This window comes from Marmota marmota, unplaced genomic scaffold (assembly GCF_001458135.2).
Source record: "Marmota marmota marmota unplaced genomic scaffold, marMar, whole genome shotgun sequence".
Taxonomy (NCBI): domain Eukaryota; kingdom Metazoa; phylum Chordata; class Mammalia; order Rodentia; family Sciuridae; genus Marmota; species Marmota marmota.
The window spans coordinates 27,789,415-27,805,603 of record NW_025999968.1 but is presented as its reverse complement, the minus strand read 5'-3'; the positions used below and the strand labels follow the sequence as shown (position 1 = coordinate 27,805,603).

Here is a 16,189-nt window from a genome sequence, read left to right as displayed (position 1 = left end):
TCAGTACTGAGAAAACAAAAATCGTGAAAGAAATTTGGGTTATATAATTAAAGGCTATGTTGAAAATCAGTGAACATACACTTAAAGTTTATGCCTTTCATTGTATTTAAATGTCATATGTAAAGAAACAAATAAAAATAATTATTGAACTCTGTACATGATATGAGTTCTAAAATATTTAAGTGAAAATATATAAATGTTTGCAATTTACTTGGAGTGTGTCCAAAATAAGAGGAAGAATAGGTACAGGAACTGATAGGTATGTGAAAAAAACAAAAGTTTAGTAAGATTAAGGGCATGTAGATAACTTGCTGTAAAAAATGATTACATTTTCATTTAAAAAAAATCATAGTAAAATCTTATGAGTAAAAACCTAAAGTAGGAGACATATATTAGTTTTTTTTTTCCTTTTAAAGTTTTATTAAAGTTTAATGAACAATTAATATTTTATCTTTTGGGGGGATTAACCCCAGTACAAAAATATCATTGATGATTTGACAAAAATGGCTCCACCTAGGGCTTGAAGGTTTGAGTTTCTCCAACAGTAATAAGGGAAAGCATGCTTCCAGCTACGGCTCGGTCCAAGCACATAGTCATTCCTGCACACGCACGCACGCTAACGGCCTGAGCAGGAAAAGAGGAAGGAGGATGCAGGGATTCAGGAAGAAGCCCAAGATTATTCCCAGGAGAAAAAGACAAAAAAAAAAAAAAAAAAAAAAAGGCTGGTCTCCTTGACAGGGGATAGAATTACTGATTTACATTTAGGATTTACTGTTTTCTTAAAAATTGCTATTCCGGCCATTTTAACATTGTAGAAAAGATGCTACTTGTCTCTTTCACCACTAAGGTGAGTAAAGCAGGAGGAAATGGGAAAAGACTCAAAATACTGAAGTGTAAGTGAGGTATTAACCTCCAAGTGGCTCAAGTTCTGTGTCAGGTTTCATTCTTTACATTCAAAGACAGATGGGCATTTAGGTGACAGGGAGCAAAAGAAGCAAGTCTGCCACACTGCTGGATCCACAAACAATCAGACCAGCTTCTTTTAACAGATCTCTTCCACAGTGAGAGAGCTCCTTCCAGTGTAGGAAGAAAAAAGGTTTCCTGGTCAGTTTAATTGTTTTGGGCAATTCCTCAATATTCGCTCCTCTGCTGCTTTCCTTCCAGAACACTATTTTTAATGAAGGAAGGGATATATCTGTGTTACAATTCATCTTCAAGATGTTTTTCTCTGAAGGCATCACCTGTCAGTCTTTCCTGAGCTTCCTTCATCCCCTGAACAACTTGCTCAGCATTGATGTAGAAATACTTGTAGCTGGGGTTTCCATTCTCATTGATGATTTCAGGATGCACCTTGCCACTAGGATCCAAGAAAAGAATTCGTGGAATATAACCCCCATCAGGGCTGAAATCTTCATCCTTGGGTTCTTCTTCATCCTCAAGATTTACCATAACAAAATTATGGGAAAGTTCAGAAATTTCTGTAGATTCTGCAAATTTGGGCTTTAAAGCTTTGCAAGCTCCACACCAAGACTTATGGATAATCACCATAATAGGCAATCCACTGGCTGCTGCTTTTCTCTTCCCATCTTCTAGTGTTCTCCAGTGAATATGATCACCAAAACCCTTTCCAAGCCCAATGTGTCCGTCAGAAGAGGTGATCAGGAGCAGGAAACTGAAGCCCAGCAAACAGGTGGCCCCGAGAGGAGGCCACATCTCCATGGTGCTAGGTGCGCAGGACCACCGGGTTGACCCGACACAGGGCCCGAGTCACCGCAAGAGATCCGTTTCTTTTCCTTAGAGCGGGGTCAGCCCAGACCCTCTCTTTCTCAGATTTTTTTTTTTTTCGACATATATTAGTTTTAAACATACTTTAAAAAGAAACTCGTGGAAACACTGATAGAAAGTTTTAAAGATAAAAGTCAATCCTTGCCAAAGGGGAGCAGCTAAAAATCCTTCAGGAATTGAAGGATTGTTAAAGAAAAAAAAAAAAAAAGACTGCTGCTTTGCTTCTGAGCTGTGAGAAGAGAAATTAATATCATTTATAGCTCCATACAAGTGACATTTTAGAGGTTTTTCTGTAATAGAATAAAAACATGAAACACTGCTTTCTGTTTTATCAGTCTATTTCTGTAAAAGTAAGAGAAGTAGCAGATGAATCAGCTATCAGACTTTTATGAGACCAGTGAACACAGTAGTTAGTTCAAATCTGTGTAAAGATAAAATTGGTTCATAGGAATCTGGTGAGGTAAAGATTGTACATAGCATCTAAATGCAATTGAATCAGCATACACTGGAAGCATCTTTATTTTTCTCAGAAATTTAATTAGCCCATAGTTTCAAAAATTAATGTAGAGTGTGATGCCTTGTCATCCAGATGAGGCTATTTGTCTTTTTCAAAACAGCTAAATTGTCATTTAATGTCATTGCATGATACAAAGTTTGGCTATACACAGTAAAAAATGTATCAGCAGTTACCACCACAGTAGAATCTATTACATAATTGGAAGCACAAAGTAGTGCCTTTGGAGTTGAGGGGAAGGAATTGAATAGCTGGCTCATCATGCTGTTTAACAAAGCAGGAAACAGGACTGTAGGCAGTAACAACCTGACATTTCAGGTCATCCAGGCTGTGTGGATCTCTGCACCTGAGAGAGCAAATGGAGCCCAGAGACACAGGGCTGTGGAAGTGTTGTTTAATCACCTTAGGAGATGTCTGTACTATGTTTATCTTGCTCTCTTTTATGGACAAATAGGAGCTCTTAGGAAAATAATGTATTGAATCTCTGGCTATGGAAGCAGAAGAAAAGATCTTTGTGGAAAGACATTTTTAATACATAGTGTCTACTACAGAAACAGGCATGTGTTTTTTAGTGACTCAGGCAATGTTTGCTGATTATATAAAAGCATGAATGAATTATAGTGTGGTGATTTTCTCACCACACATTTTGAATAATGAGCTTTTTTTTTTCTTTTAACTTTATGATGTCATAAAATCTATACACATTCAGCAGAAATCACACTTCAAATTTCGAACTTATATCGTTTCCCAAGCTAGCAATGTACAATACTTTTGTACTACTCTTTTGTGATTCTGAGTAGCAGTGGTGAACAACAACTGTCAGTCAGCCTTGAGATAATAAGGTTAAAAACACAGCACTCTATTGTGTAATATGTTCTAAGGTATGACATTAGGTACCTTAGGTGTATTAAATTCATTTTAACCTTACAATATTTTCAACTTTGGGGGATATAATCTGATCATATGTCAAAGGCCAAATGCTTATAAATTTCACAAAATCTGTGCTGGATTTTATTTAGAAATCAGTCTTATCGTACTATGTCTCAAGAACCGTACAGTCTACTAGGTAAGATGAATTGTTATGCAAATCCAAAGTACAAGTAAGAAAATAGTATGTTATAGTAGCATATAAAATATGTCAAATCATCTTGGAAAAAATTGTGGATGTAGAGAGGATGCTAAAATATTCATAGGGAGAAATATGGATGGGAAATTTAGGGATAGAAAAGGTAGGTTAGGTGAAAAAATGAGAATACAATGGAACTAAGAAAACAATTAATTTTACTCAGTTTCATATAATTACACATAACTGGTAAAAGTCTGTAATTCAATAAGTTTTTGTTTATTTATATAGTCATATGACCAACACTCTAATTGTGACATAGACCATCTTAATAACTTATAAAAAAGTTCCCTTGTGCTCTGTATTTGTAACATATTGGCACTAAATGAATTACCACACATTTAGTGGGTTAAAACAACAGAAATGCACGCTTGATACTTTTAGAAGAAAAATATTCAAATTGAATCCTATAAGCATAAAACCAAGTTTGGCAGAGCTAGTTCTTTCTGAAACTCCACTGAAAAATCTTTTGTTTTCTTCTTGCAGTTTCTGGAGATGTCAGCATCCCTTGGCTTATGGCTGTATGACTGCAATCTCTCCATTTTTACACTTAATTTTTCTTTTCGTCTTTTCTATGCCCCTCTCTGACTCTATGTGTACCCACTTTTATGGGATCACAAAAGTCCCACCTGGATATCTCAACCTCAAAAGCCTTAATGTCTACAAAGTTTGTTTTTCCATGTAAGATAAAATGTACAGGTATAGGGGATTATGACATAGATTATTTTATGTGGGTGTTGGTGAGATTAATGAAACTACCACAAGCATTTTTGATATCAGTTCCCTGCTTGTAACCATTGGCTATAGAGATTACTAACTTGCTTTTTAATATTATGCTTTTTCCCTTGCTAAAAAGTCACATAAATGGCATCAGAGGTCATGCAGCAATCTTTTTCACTTGCCATAATGCTTTTGAGATTAATTCATTCTGAAAATATTAGTAATTATTCTTTACTGTTGAACATTGCTATGATTTGGATATAAAATGTACCCCCCAAAGCTCCTGTGATAATGCAGGGATATTCTGACACAAGATAATTAAATTATGAAAGCTGTAATCAAATCTGGGGATTAATTTGAATGGAGTAATTGGGTGGTAATTGGTAGGCAGATGGGGTATGGCTGGAGGAAGTAGGTCATGGGGGAGTGACTTTTAAGAGTTATCTTCTCTGTGGTCCCTTCAGCCCCAAACACACGCTCTTCCCACTTTCTACTTATCACCAGCTGAGAAGTTTTCCTCCACCACCACTTTCCACCATGATGTTCTGCCTCACTTTGGGCTTAGAGCAATGCAGGCGGCTAACCTTACACTGAAGCTCAGAAACTATGAGACCAAATAAGCTTTTCCTCCTCTATGTTGTTCTTGTCAGGTATTTTGGCCACAGTGACAAAATGTTAAAGACAAATATTATTCTATTGTGTGGATAAGTTGACAATATGTTGTTTCATTCACCAAGTAATGGCTGTTTGAGTTCTTCCAGGTTTTGGCTATTATGAATGAAACTACTATGAATATTCATGTACATGTGTTATTTTGAAATGTGTTTTCATTTCTTTCAGTTAAAAGCAAGGATATAGAATGTATATGTCATATGATTTAAGCATATTCAACTTTATAAAAAAACTCTTCAATTTTCTTCCAAAGCGGTTGCATCATTTGCCTATTTGGCAATGTATGAGCAATTCAGTTGATCCTTATCCTTAATAACATTTGTTATTACTGTTACTTGTTTTTAACAATTCTAAATGGTACGCAGCTGTATCTTATTATGCTATTAATTTATATTCAACAATGACTAGTGATTGACTCTCATGAGTTTGTTTACAATTAATACATAATTTACATTGTGTCTATTCCATTTTTTGCCCATTTTAATAGGGTGTTTATCTTTTTATATAGGTTGAAAGAGCTCTTTATATATTATGGATATAGATTATTTATTAAAAATGATTTTCAAAATAATATTCTTAGTTTTGTATTGCACTTTTTATTTTACTAACATTGCCATTTTAATAGCAGAAGATTTTAATTTTGTGAAGTCCAATTTATCTTATTTCTTTTATATTTCATGTTTTTGTCATTTCTAAAATTTAACAACCTAATTCTCAATAACATGGATTCTGTTCTATGCTCTACTATAAATTTAACAGCTTAAGTGCAGACATTTACCACTATGATTATTTAAACCTAATTACAAATTATAGTGTGATATATAAGCTAAGGTTCATTTTTGTTGATACGGTAAATTATAAAGAAAAAGAAAGGAATATACTTGAAATAATAGAGGGAAATAATGTTGAGAGCCACAACCAAGTCAAGATGGCGCCTGGCACTTTGCCAGGGGGAGTGGTTTGTGAAGCAATGGCCACCGAGCCATTAAGATGATGAGGATTCCTTATTGGCTGACTGCTGTATCTAGATGATGTTAATTAAGTTAAGCTGTGTGTAATTAGTTAAGCATATATACCTCTGCTGTCCGACAATAAAGCAGCTCTGGCTACCTTGGGTGCTGGCTACTTTTGAGTTCTTGCTCAGTTCTCCTTGAGTTCACTCACAATAAAGTAGTTCCCCCTTGAACCTTCAAGTTGCTTGTCACCTCCTGGTTATTTGTGCCCAGCCATACTGCGGCAAAGTAAGAGAAAAATCTTTCTTAAATAAACTTTATACTTTGCAATAGTTTATATTTTAGATAATTTTTAATTTATGAAATAGCTGCTGTGAGGAGTAAATTTATGTGCCAACCTTACAGAATAACAGGGTCCCCTGTAGCATTGTTGAAACATTATTTACAGTTGTTTCTCTAAGGATATTTTGGAAAGAGATAAGCATTTGAATTTGTAGCTTCAGTAAAACAAATTATCTCCACATGGTAGATGATCATCTTCCAAACTTTGAGGTCCTGAATAGAATAAAAGGCAGGGAAAAGGAGAATTTGTTCCTTGTACCTTACCACTTGAACAGAAGAACATGGATCTCCTGGTCTCACACTGAGGTTGACAACATTAATTCTCCTGGGTCTCAAGGTTTTGGACTTGGACTAAGTCATATTAAACTGATGCTCATCACCAAGTCTTCTCTGAAATGTAAGTTTTTATTTAACCCTTAGATATGATACTAAGAAATGGACAAGGTTCTGGGTCAAGTTCCAGAATTAACAGCAGGAAGGCTAGTTGAAAATATGTCAGCTGGATCTAAGAAACAAGAGAATTTTTGTATTGAAAATTTGGGAAGGGCATAAATTGTTTATGTTGACACTGCAGTAGCTATAGACAAAAGGAATAGAATGATGCAAAGTGACAAAGTTTTGGAATAGAAAAGCAGTCAATAAAGATAAATACTTATTGTTTGTGGATAAGTTGGGATTAGTACTCTAGAAAGTTTTATACATAACTAGGAGGCATTATATTTGTTGCTCCTGGAGGAGGGTTGCTTGGTGTTGAAAGTCAAGGTTTTAACATTCATTCAGAGATGTAGACAAGTCTTTTGTTGATTTTGGTCTGTCATTGATAATTTGTCATGGGAGAAAAGCTGTCTCTGGAGAGTGTCCAAGAAGTTCCCAGAGAGAAGTGCTATCTCAGGACCAGCAGTCCTTGGTTTCTGTAATGGAAAAGAATTTTTGGGCACAGCAGTAAGAGACACAGAAAGAAGAAAGCGAATACACACTTCAGGATTGAGGATACTGGAACAGAAACTTAGGGGATGATAGGCCTGGAAAAGTACGTGGAACTTGTGAATTGAAATTATATTTCATTGTCCTTCCTTTATGTCTCCTTTCTATTTTTAATTAATATTTTATTTATATATGACAGCAGAATGCATTAAAATTCTTATTGCACATATAAAGCACAATTTTTCATATCTCTGATTGTATACAAAGTATATTTACACCAAGTTGTGTCTTCATACATGTACTTTGGATAATAATGTCCATAACATTCTACCATCATTTCTATCTATTTTTATGTCTCCTATCATACCTCCAAATGTGTAACTTCCCTTATCAATTCCCTCTGCCAACCTCTGGCCATTGTAATTAATATGTCAGAATTTTATTTTTATCAATTATATCACCAACTTTCCTAGGTCATGACTTTGCAGATGGTGAGTCACAGGATTTCTCATCTACAATAATTATGTTACATGAACAAATTTCTATAAGACTTTTTACAGATACAGATATATACATTATATATGTTGTATGTGGTATTTATTTTAACAACATATCCTATTATATAAAATATCATATAATGCAGAATATATAATATTATTTTAATGTATAAAATATTAGCAAATAATATATAATTTTAGATGTATAAAAGATCCAGGGACTCTTGGACTTGTGATGGGGTTACATCCCAATAAACTCCTTGAAGGCTGAAAAATAACTTGGGCTGAAAATGCACTTAATACACTTTGACTACCCATCATCATTACTTAATAACACAGTATACTATAGAATATTGGTGGTTTACCCTCACAATTCCACGACTGACCAGGAACTGTGGATAACTGCCACTGTCCAATAGTATCATGTATCATTTTCCCAGAAAATGTGCCAATTTTGAGCTTACGTTCTAATGAATGTGTACCACTTATGTATGATTTTAAAGCCCTCCCCCAAAAAAGAGAAAGTGACACTATCAGAATTTGGGCATAATCCACACATTTTATATACATACACTATAAATTATACAATACAGAAGTATTATACAATATTTAATATATTTTATAACAATATATAATTTCATTATATATATTATGCTATTAGTTCTGTTTCTCTGAATAATACTTACTAGTACATATGTTGTTAGCAATAGTGTTTTCAGAGAACTAGAATATAACAATGCGTTTTCTGAATTGGCTTCAGGTTTTGTAAACTTGGCTCTCTAAACTGACTACATTTAAAGATTTTAATAACAAAATTGACAGTATCAAAAAGAATAATTATCCATGGCATGATCTGCAAATAGAGTTTGAAAACATCAACATTTGAGATTCCCAACTAATCATATAAAAATCAGGGGTGTAGGTAGATATGCATTTGAATATTTTTGAAAAACTTTTACCATTGTAACTGTACATTGGAGACAAGGAATGATGAGATCTTTAGACCCTACTGCACATTGGCTCTGAACTGACATTGAATACAGAAGACACAAAACATTATTATCCCACCAGTAATGGTAAAGGTTTATGGATTTCAAGTTATGAATGGAGTAATGTATTTTAATTCTTGTCTATCTCAGAATGTATCCAGTGAGTTCCTAAACACATCTTGTGGTTATTTTCCCAATTACAGAATAAATGATTAGAATATATAATATCTGGCAAAACCTCACATTAGTTTCCTAATTAGTAGAGTGAAAGTACTATAGTAGAACGAATCTAATAGAAGCTACTGCTAGAATTCTTCCAATGAAAATGTAAATCAAAAGCAACAACACATTCTTGTAGGAATTTCAAAGATGAGTGCTATTATCGAGCACTGAAAGGATCCAAGAGTAATGTATATATATAAAAGTGTGTATATATATACTTTTTTTTTTCTGTGACCAAAAGACCCAGCAAGAACAACCTAGAAAAGGAAAAGTTTAATTTGGTTTCTGAGGTTCAGGCCACAGTTGCCTAACTCCAAAACTCTGGGCCTGAGGTAAGGTAAAAAGAACATTATGGCGAAAGGGTATGGCAGATGAACACAGCCAAAGAGAATTCCACTCACCCAGGACACAAAATATACACCCCCCAAATTACACCCCCAGTAACCTGTTTCTTCCAATCACACCTTACCTCACAGTTTATTCATATTAGTGAATTAAACCACTGATAATGTAACAATTCTCATAATCATATCATTTCATCTCTGAATATTCTTGCATTGTTTCACACATGGGTTTTTGAAGGAGGTGGTTATTTACATTTTATGCCAATTTAGATCTTTTATCTGGCCTCTGCAGAAGATAAAGATATCTTTGAAGAAAACAATGGGTTATTGTGAACTACTTTAAGTGTTAGCTGAGATTATAGCCACAGTATCAGATGTGGTTTCATTCCTGGACAAAAGTAACACATGTCCTGATATGAGATATGCAGTTATTAATCTCTGAAATATCTTTTTATCTATCCCTGTAATAGACATCCCCTTCCCTAGCTGTTTGCTTTCAGTTGGTAAAGGTAGCAATATATCTTTAGTGTCCTCTAAGGGGTATGTCAAAACTCCCTACCAATGTCATAATTTAATTTGCAGTGATGTTGATCATCTTTCCTTTTAATGAGGTATAACATTGTTCCATTACATTTTACAATATCATGCTATTGGGTGCTGTGAATAAGAAGTAGGAACTACTCCTAACTTACTGATAAGACAATTGTTTGACAGAGAATAGAAAATAAGTCTGAGTAAACTAAGGAGACATCCGTGTTAGTGAAATTTTTGTGGGTCCAGTGGCACATGCCATCTTGAGAAATATCTTCTGAGATGAAGGAAAAGTTGCAACATCTGGTCCTTCTTGCAAACAAGAAAGCATCTAGAAGACCACATTGGGTTTTAGAAGTAACATATCCCCATTCAGGTATGATACTCTGTCCCAAGAAACAATAAAAGTAATCCAAGTAACCAAATAACCCAAAATGTTGCTATTTTTGAGTGGGGCCTAGGTCATGAGAAGGTTAAACAGCTGTTTCAAGGAATTGTTCAACTGCTCTGCCATTTGGGTCATATGTGAGATTAGATGTAATGGTTCTTAAAGTGTCAGTAAAATACAGGGATGCTGTTTGAACCCTTACATTGGCTCCCATACATGAATAGGGGTTCAGACCCTTAGGATTTGGGGGCCAAAGTCCTGCTACTTAGTCTTAGTATCTGAAGACTTAATCTAGGGTTATCAAGTTCCTGACCATCATGACCTGAGTGTTATTTGAGATGAGTCATAAACTGGGGATGTGAAGAAACCTCCTATCATCAAATGGAAGCAGCGCACTTGTGAATGGGCCCAAATAGTCCTTAGTGGCACAAGTAAATTTCATAAAGAGGCCCAAGTGTCCATGGACTCCACTCCCTTATTATCCTCCTTCTCTGAGGCTACACCAGTGGCTTCATGGAGAATTTGCCTTGATCAACTGACACAGTGAGAGAACTCTCAAGCCTGATTGACAGATGGTTCTCCAGTATACATAGGTGCCACCCAAAAGCAGGCAGCTCAAGCATTTTCAGTCTCTTCCCAGACATTTAGCTAAACATTATTTCTAGGGGTGTTTTCTTTATCCGTCCATCTGTTGATGGGCATTTAGGTTGGTTCCATAGCTTAATTATTGTGAATTGTGCTGCTGTGAACATGATGTGGCTGTGTATTGTGTCTGTGTATGTATGTATGTGGGTGTATGCTTATAGATGCATATTAATTACATTCATATGATAATTTGTTTTTATCAGTACTATTTTCTGGAGAAGTTGTAAAAACATAGTACACCGTTCTCCTGCAACCATTACTCAGTTTACCATATACAGAAATGTCTGCTTTTTCACCCGTAATGTGAGTTCTACCTTCTTTTCTTAAATACCATCTACTCTAATTAATCTCTTCTGTATTTTTCCCCTAATATTTCTATTTGTCACAGGTAGGAGATCCTGACTTCGTCCCTTACATTTTCTAATTGCTTCACTTTCTGAAAAAATTCATTATTGTTATTTTCTTTCTCTTTTACTAAACTGTAAATTGATTTCTTCCATCATGATTTTAATTAGTCTTCCTAGAAATGTTCATTGTTCTGTTCCATGCATATACTTATGCATTATATTTATTTTTTAGAGGTAATTACTTAGGTTTTATTACTCCTCTTTTTCTTCCTGCACCATTTTTCTCTTCAGCATTTTTTTCTTCCCTATTTCCTATTCATGCACAGCTTTTTATCAGTACAACTCATTTTATAATAATTCTCTAACATTTCCTTTCTTACTATTTTGGCTATATTTATCATAATTTATTTTCATTATTTTATTTTGTCTCAGATTAAAGAGGCAGTAAATGAAACTACTTATTTTTTAAATAAATCTTTACAAATGCAGATGTTTCCAGATACATAATTGTTTGAGTCTATGATCTTTAAATCTGGCTTTAATGTGGTCTATGACAGTGCTCCTGATAGCAAAATTTCATGAGTGGGTATATAGGTACATCAACGGAAGGAAAAATAAACGGCATATTTATAAAATTTCAAAGTTAAGCCCAGAGTAAGGAAGTATTCCATGTTGATGAAAATACTGAAAAGAATAAATCAGAATGTGACAATGTATTAATGATGTAAAATCTATTAAAATGTAACATTATGCACATGTTAGTATATTTAAATTTTTTTTCAAAAATATTTGCACCAAGATACAGGATATTTGAAATGGCTTTTCATAATGTTAGTTTCCTTTAAAATGGAACTTACAAATGGCTTGCTTAAAAACTTTAAAACTTATTTAAATTGAAAGCATATGGTTCTCAAAGAAATATAACTGAAGGTAATAAGTTGGCACATTTATGCATTTAAATTCATGAGTTTTCATTATATTACCTAAAGTCGTGAAACATATTCAACAAATTGTATGACAAGTTTTATTTAATATTTTATGATATTTTATGTAAATCATAAGATTATTCATATATTAGACTTTTAAATTTGATAAGGGAAGGGCCACAAATATTTCATAAAACATTTGAAAATGTTAAGTGTATTTAGATGTGAGAGTACTTGAATTCCCTATGTAAGATTTTATAGATTCCCATATTAGAAATCAACTTCAAATAATATAAACAAGACTATAGTCTTTATTTAGAAATGCTATCTCCACAGTCTTCCAAAGCAGAAAGCAAGAGTTAAGCTTTATGGAGGGTATTTTAGAATGATGAACTGGATGGAACAGGGAATGATACGGCTTCTCTTTCAATTTCATATCTGTTTCAAATTGTAGCCCACCAGTTTTCTGTGAATGTGGCAGAAAACGTGTCTGCCTTCTCCTTTCCTGTTTCCAGCTCCTCCCCCATATTCCTTTGTTTTTATGCCTGGAATGCAGTCCTTCCATTTCCAGAGACTGACTGGCTTTGGGGACAATTCCTTATCTTAGAAGATAATCTAAGTAGCCCCACTGCCATTAAGTGTCCTTTTCTGGTTCCATCAACTCTGCATAGTCACAGAATATAAAGAGGGCTGCTGAGGTGCCCTGCTGTGGATTGGCAGGCTGTGGCTGATAAGTGAGCAGTGAATAGTTGTAACTCTCTGAGAAAGAGAAACATACCATTTATCAGAGACTATGTTCCCTAACAGAAATAAGCAGGACTAGGGAGATGGATTCTATACTTAATTATTAACTAGTGAATTAATAACTTCTTCCCTCTCATAGATATTTGGGCAGTGTTGCTTGTTTGGCAATTTCCTAGACATGCTTTCTAATGGACAAATTAGTTTGGTCCTTATGTGCTTTGGAGAAATTTCTCTAACATTGCATTGCTGTTATTTTGATGAGATAATCAGAATTTGACTGTGCTTATTTTGAATTCTGAGTTTTCATATTAAATGAGGTTGCATTTAGGTTAAAATAATATGGAGTCAAATGTGAACAACATGCTTTTATGCTATCGGATGAAAGTAATTACAAATTTGTCTTAGGAAGAGTGTTTGATAATGTTTTTAACCATCTCATAATATAGTTAATATCATAGCTTGGAAAGAAAGGCAGAGAAGTAAACTTTACATAATAAGTTCTCATCAGTGTGTGCCTTGTGAATTTTGGGTGGGACTTAAACAAATTCCACCAATAGACAGTTATAAGATGGGAAAATAGAATACTTCATATTGATGAAATGTTACAGAAATAAATAGCACTTGTCCCACAGATTGATGCAATTTGGAAATATTGAATGAATAAATATGAAATGTAAATCTAGATTTTTTTTACTTGGATATATGCCTGGTAGTATGCAGTTTTCAATTAATATCCAGGATTGTTATAAATTACCTATAGAAACTATTCAAAAACTCAAATTTTTAAAAATTATTTTTCAGATAAGATAGTTATAGAAAAATCTACTTTCAGTCAAAGCTTATTATTTAGAAATACTTCATGTAGTGTGAGCCTAAGGCTGCCATTTTAGCACTTCAAAAGTTGATCAATGTTTTCTACTTTTCAGAATCTTTGTGTTGCCAGGAACACAAGTTGGGACTTTCAATGTTAAATCATCTATAATTGTGCTATTTGATTTTTGGACACTATAAAAAATACCTGAAATGATCAACTTATAAAGGGAAAGGTTTATTTTGGCTCACTGTTTTGATAAACTGGGACCTCCAAAACAGTGATCCAAAATAAACCTTTCCCTTTATAAGTTGATCATCTAGGTGGTGGTGTACAGCAGAGAGAAACCATTCACTTCATGGCTAGAGAACCAAAGAGGGAGAGAAGGGGCAGAGTTCCCCCTATCACATCCAAACACAAAGCTCCCACAGCCTAGGGACTTCCCATGTAGACTCACCTCTTAAAAGTACCATTATCTTCCAATAATGCCACAGACTAGGAAACAAGGCTTTAACACCGGATGTTTGGATGACATTGATGCAAACCATAGCAATTATACTGTATTAGAGTATTATTAGAGTTTTCCTTTTCAAAAGTATATGTACTTAGCTCCATGCTTCTTATATGATTAGTTGGAAATATCAAATGTTGAGATTTTAGGGGCTGAGGATATAGCTCAGTTGGAAGAATGACTGCCTAACATGCACAAAGCCCTGGTTCAATCACTAGCAACACACACACACACACACATACACACACACACACACACGATGTTGAGGTTTTGCAGACTCTATTTGCAGACTTACTGGGGACCTGTTATGTCATTCTTCTTTGCTGTCTCTCACTTTTGTAATGGGGACATCTCTCTGTGTTTGCTCCACTATTTTATTTCAGGAGCACTTACTTGGTTTCACAGGTTCATCATTGCAGAGCATTTTGCCTTAGAATGAATAATATTTATTCTCATCCATATCTAATTCATATGATACTTGAAAGAGGTCGAGACTTTTTGAGTTGATACTGGAACAAGACTTTTGGGACCAATGAGGTGAAATAGTATATTTGGTATATTAAAAGGAAATGAGTTTTGGAGGGCTGGAAATAGATCTATCCTTTGAGTGTGTGTGTTTCCCTAAGTTTGTATTTTAAAATCCTCACACCCAAGGTGAAGATATTAAAAGCTAGGGTTTTGAAAATGTGATTAGATCAGGAGGATGGAGCTTTCATTAAAGGGTTTAATGTTTTATAAAAGAAATCATACGGACCATGTTTGTTCCTTCCACTCTGCAAGGGCAAAGCAAGAAGATCCCATCTATGACTCAGAAAATGGAAACTTTCTAGAAACAATCTGTCATCAACTTGATCTTGGATGTTCCAGCCTTCAGAATTGTGAGGAAAAAAAAAAAAAAAAAAAAAAAACAATTCCCATTTTTTAGAAGCTACCTGGTTTTAGGTCTTTTCTTCTAGCATATAGAATGGCCTAAGAAAGTACACATTCTACTACTAGAAAGAGCAGTTACAATAAGAAAATATTATTTATGACAACTAATATATATTTAGTTATAATAAAACATTAGAAATAGGCAATGTGAAGTGGCTTTAGTGTTCATGTTTTTCTTACATGACTATGTAGAATAAAATTCAATAACATAGAGCTCCCTCATAAGCTTCCATTGTGGAAGCTCACCTCCTGCCACAAGGGCACCAGCCAGCTGCTTCAGAGGACCAGATGGAGTTTATAGTTCCTGTAGCAATGGGTTTAAAGGCATCCAATAAATAGATTTCTCCTTTCTCTGTTTTTATACCCATGATTTATAACATTTGAAATTCAAAGTATCGTAAAAGATAATGAACTTTTTAAACAAAAACCCTAAATAGAAATCCTAGCATGATTATCCAAAGAATACAAGATTACCCAGCTAGTCGAAAAGTGGAGCTGGGATCAGAACTCATGTTTGACTTGAGCCTGTAATCTCAATTGACTGGCAAGTTAAATACCAGCTACAGCACCTGCTACAGATGAAAGTGACCTGTAAGGGGAAAAGAGACCATGGCAGGAGGGGAAAAGATTTCTTTAAAACTTATTGATGTCTTCTTCACATTCCTGATCAATTGGAGAGAGCCTATTATCTAGAACCTGTGTATTGAAAAATGTCAGACAGACTTTTAAAGGATGGTCCATGAATTTTAGAAGTTGGTAACAGTAGCTACTCACAGGGTGAGTATTTAGGAGATGATTTACTTCTAATGGAAATAGGTAGTAATTTCATAGGTAATTAGCAAGGAAGCAGTGGAGTTTGGGGACTGCAGTGAAACCAATTCTGAAATTTTGAGATTATTCATATTTTATATATGGGTCAGGTGAGTAGGAGTAACTAAGAATTCTCAATCCATGTGCTTGATGTTTTAATTTTTCTTTTTCTTTTTTCTTTTTTTTTTTTTTTTTGTTAAATTAACCTTCTTAATAAAACAGAACTTAGTTTATCTATTTTGGAGATGCCTAAGGTTGCTTGAGAGAGAGAAAGATAACATATTACCGATTCTATATAACTAATTAGTAGAAAATCCATGAAATTTTTGCAGGAATTACTGGGCTATATAATCAAAACAACTATTTTGTATTCAGTGTCAACTTGGTGAAAGATTTTGTACTGGAGGATATAAAAAGATAATGCATAAAATCTGACCTCAAAAGTGTTTAAATTTACTACA

At 34.3% G+C, this 16,189-nt stretch overlaps 1 protein-coding gene across 1 annotated transcript; it reads right to left on the bottom strand.

Annotated features, from left to right (window-relative positions):
* Positions 1-407: 407 nt before the first annotated feature.
* LOC107136229 (thioredoxin domain-containing protein 12-like) lies at positions 408-1,845 on the bottom strand. The gene has a single exon (XM_048803503.1). It carries the CDS (start codon positions 1,717-1,719, stop codon positions 1,201-1,203), a length of 519 nt encoding a protein of 172 aa, XP_048659460.1. The 5' UTR covers positions 1,720-1,845; the 3' UTR covers positions 408-1,200.
* Between the last annotated feature and the right edge of the window lie 14,344 nt (positions 1,846-16,189).

Excerpts from the sequence above, each read along its gene's own strand:
- LOC107136229 (XM_048803503.1), bottom strand. The coding sequence starts at position 1,719 with ATGGAGATGTGGCCTCCTCTCGGGGCCACCTGTTTGCTGGGCTTCAGT.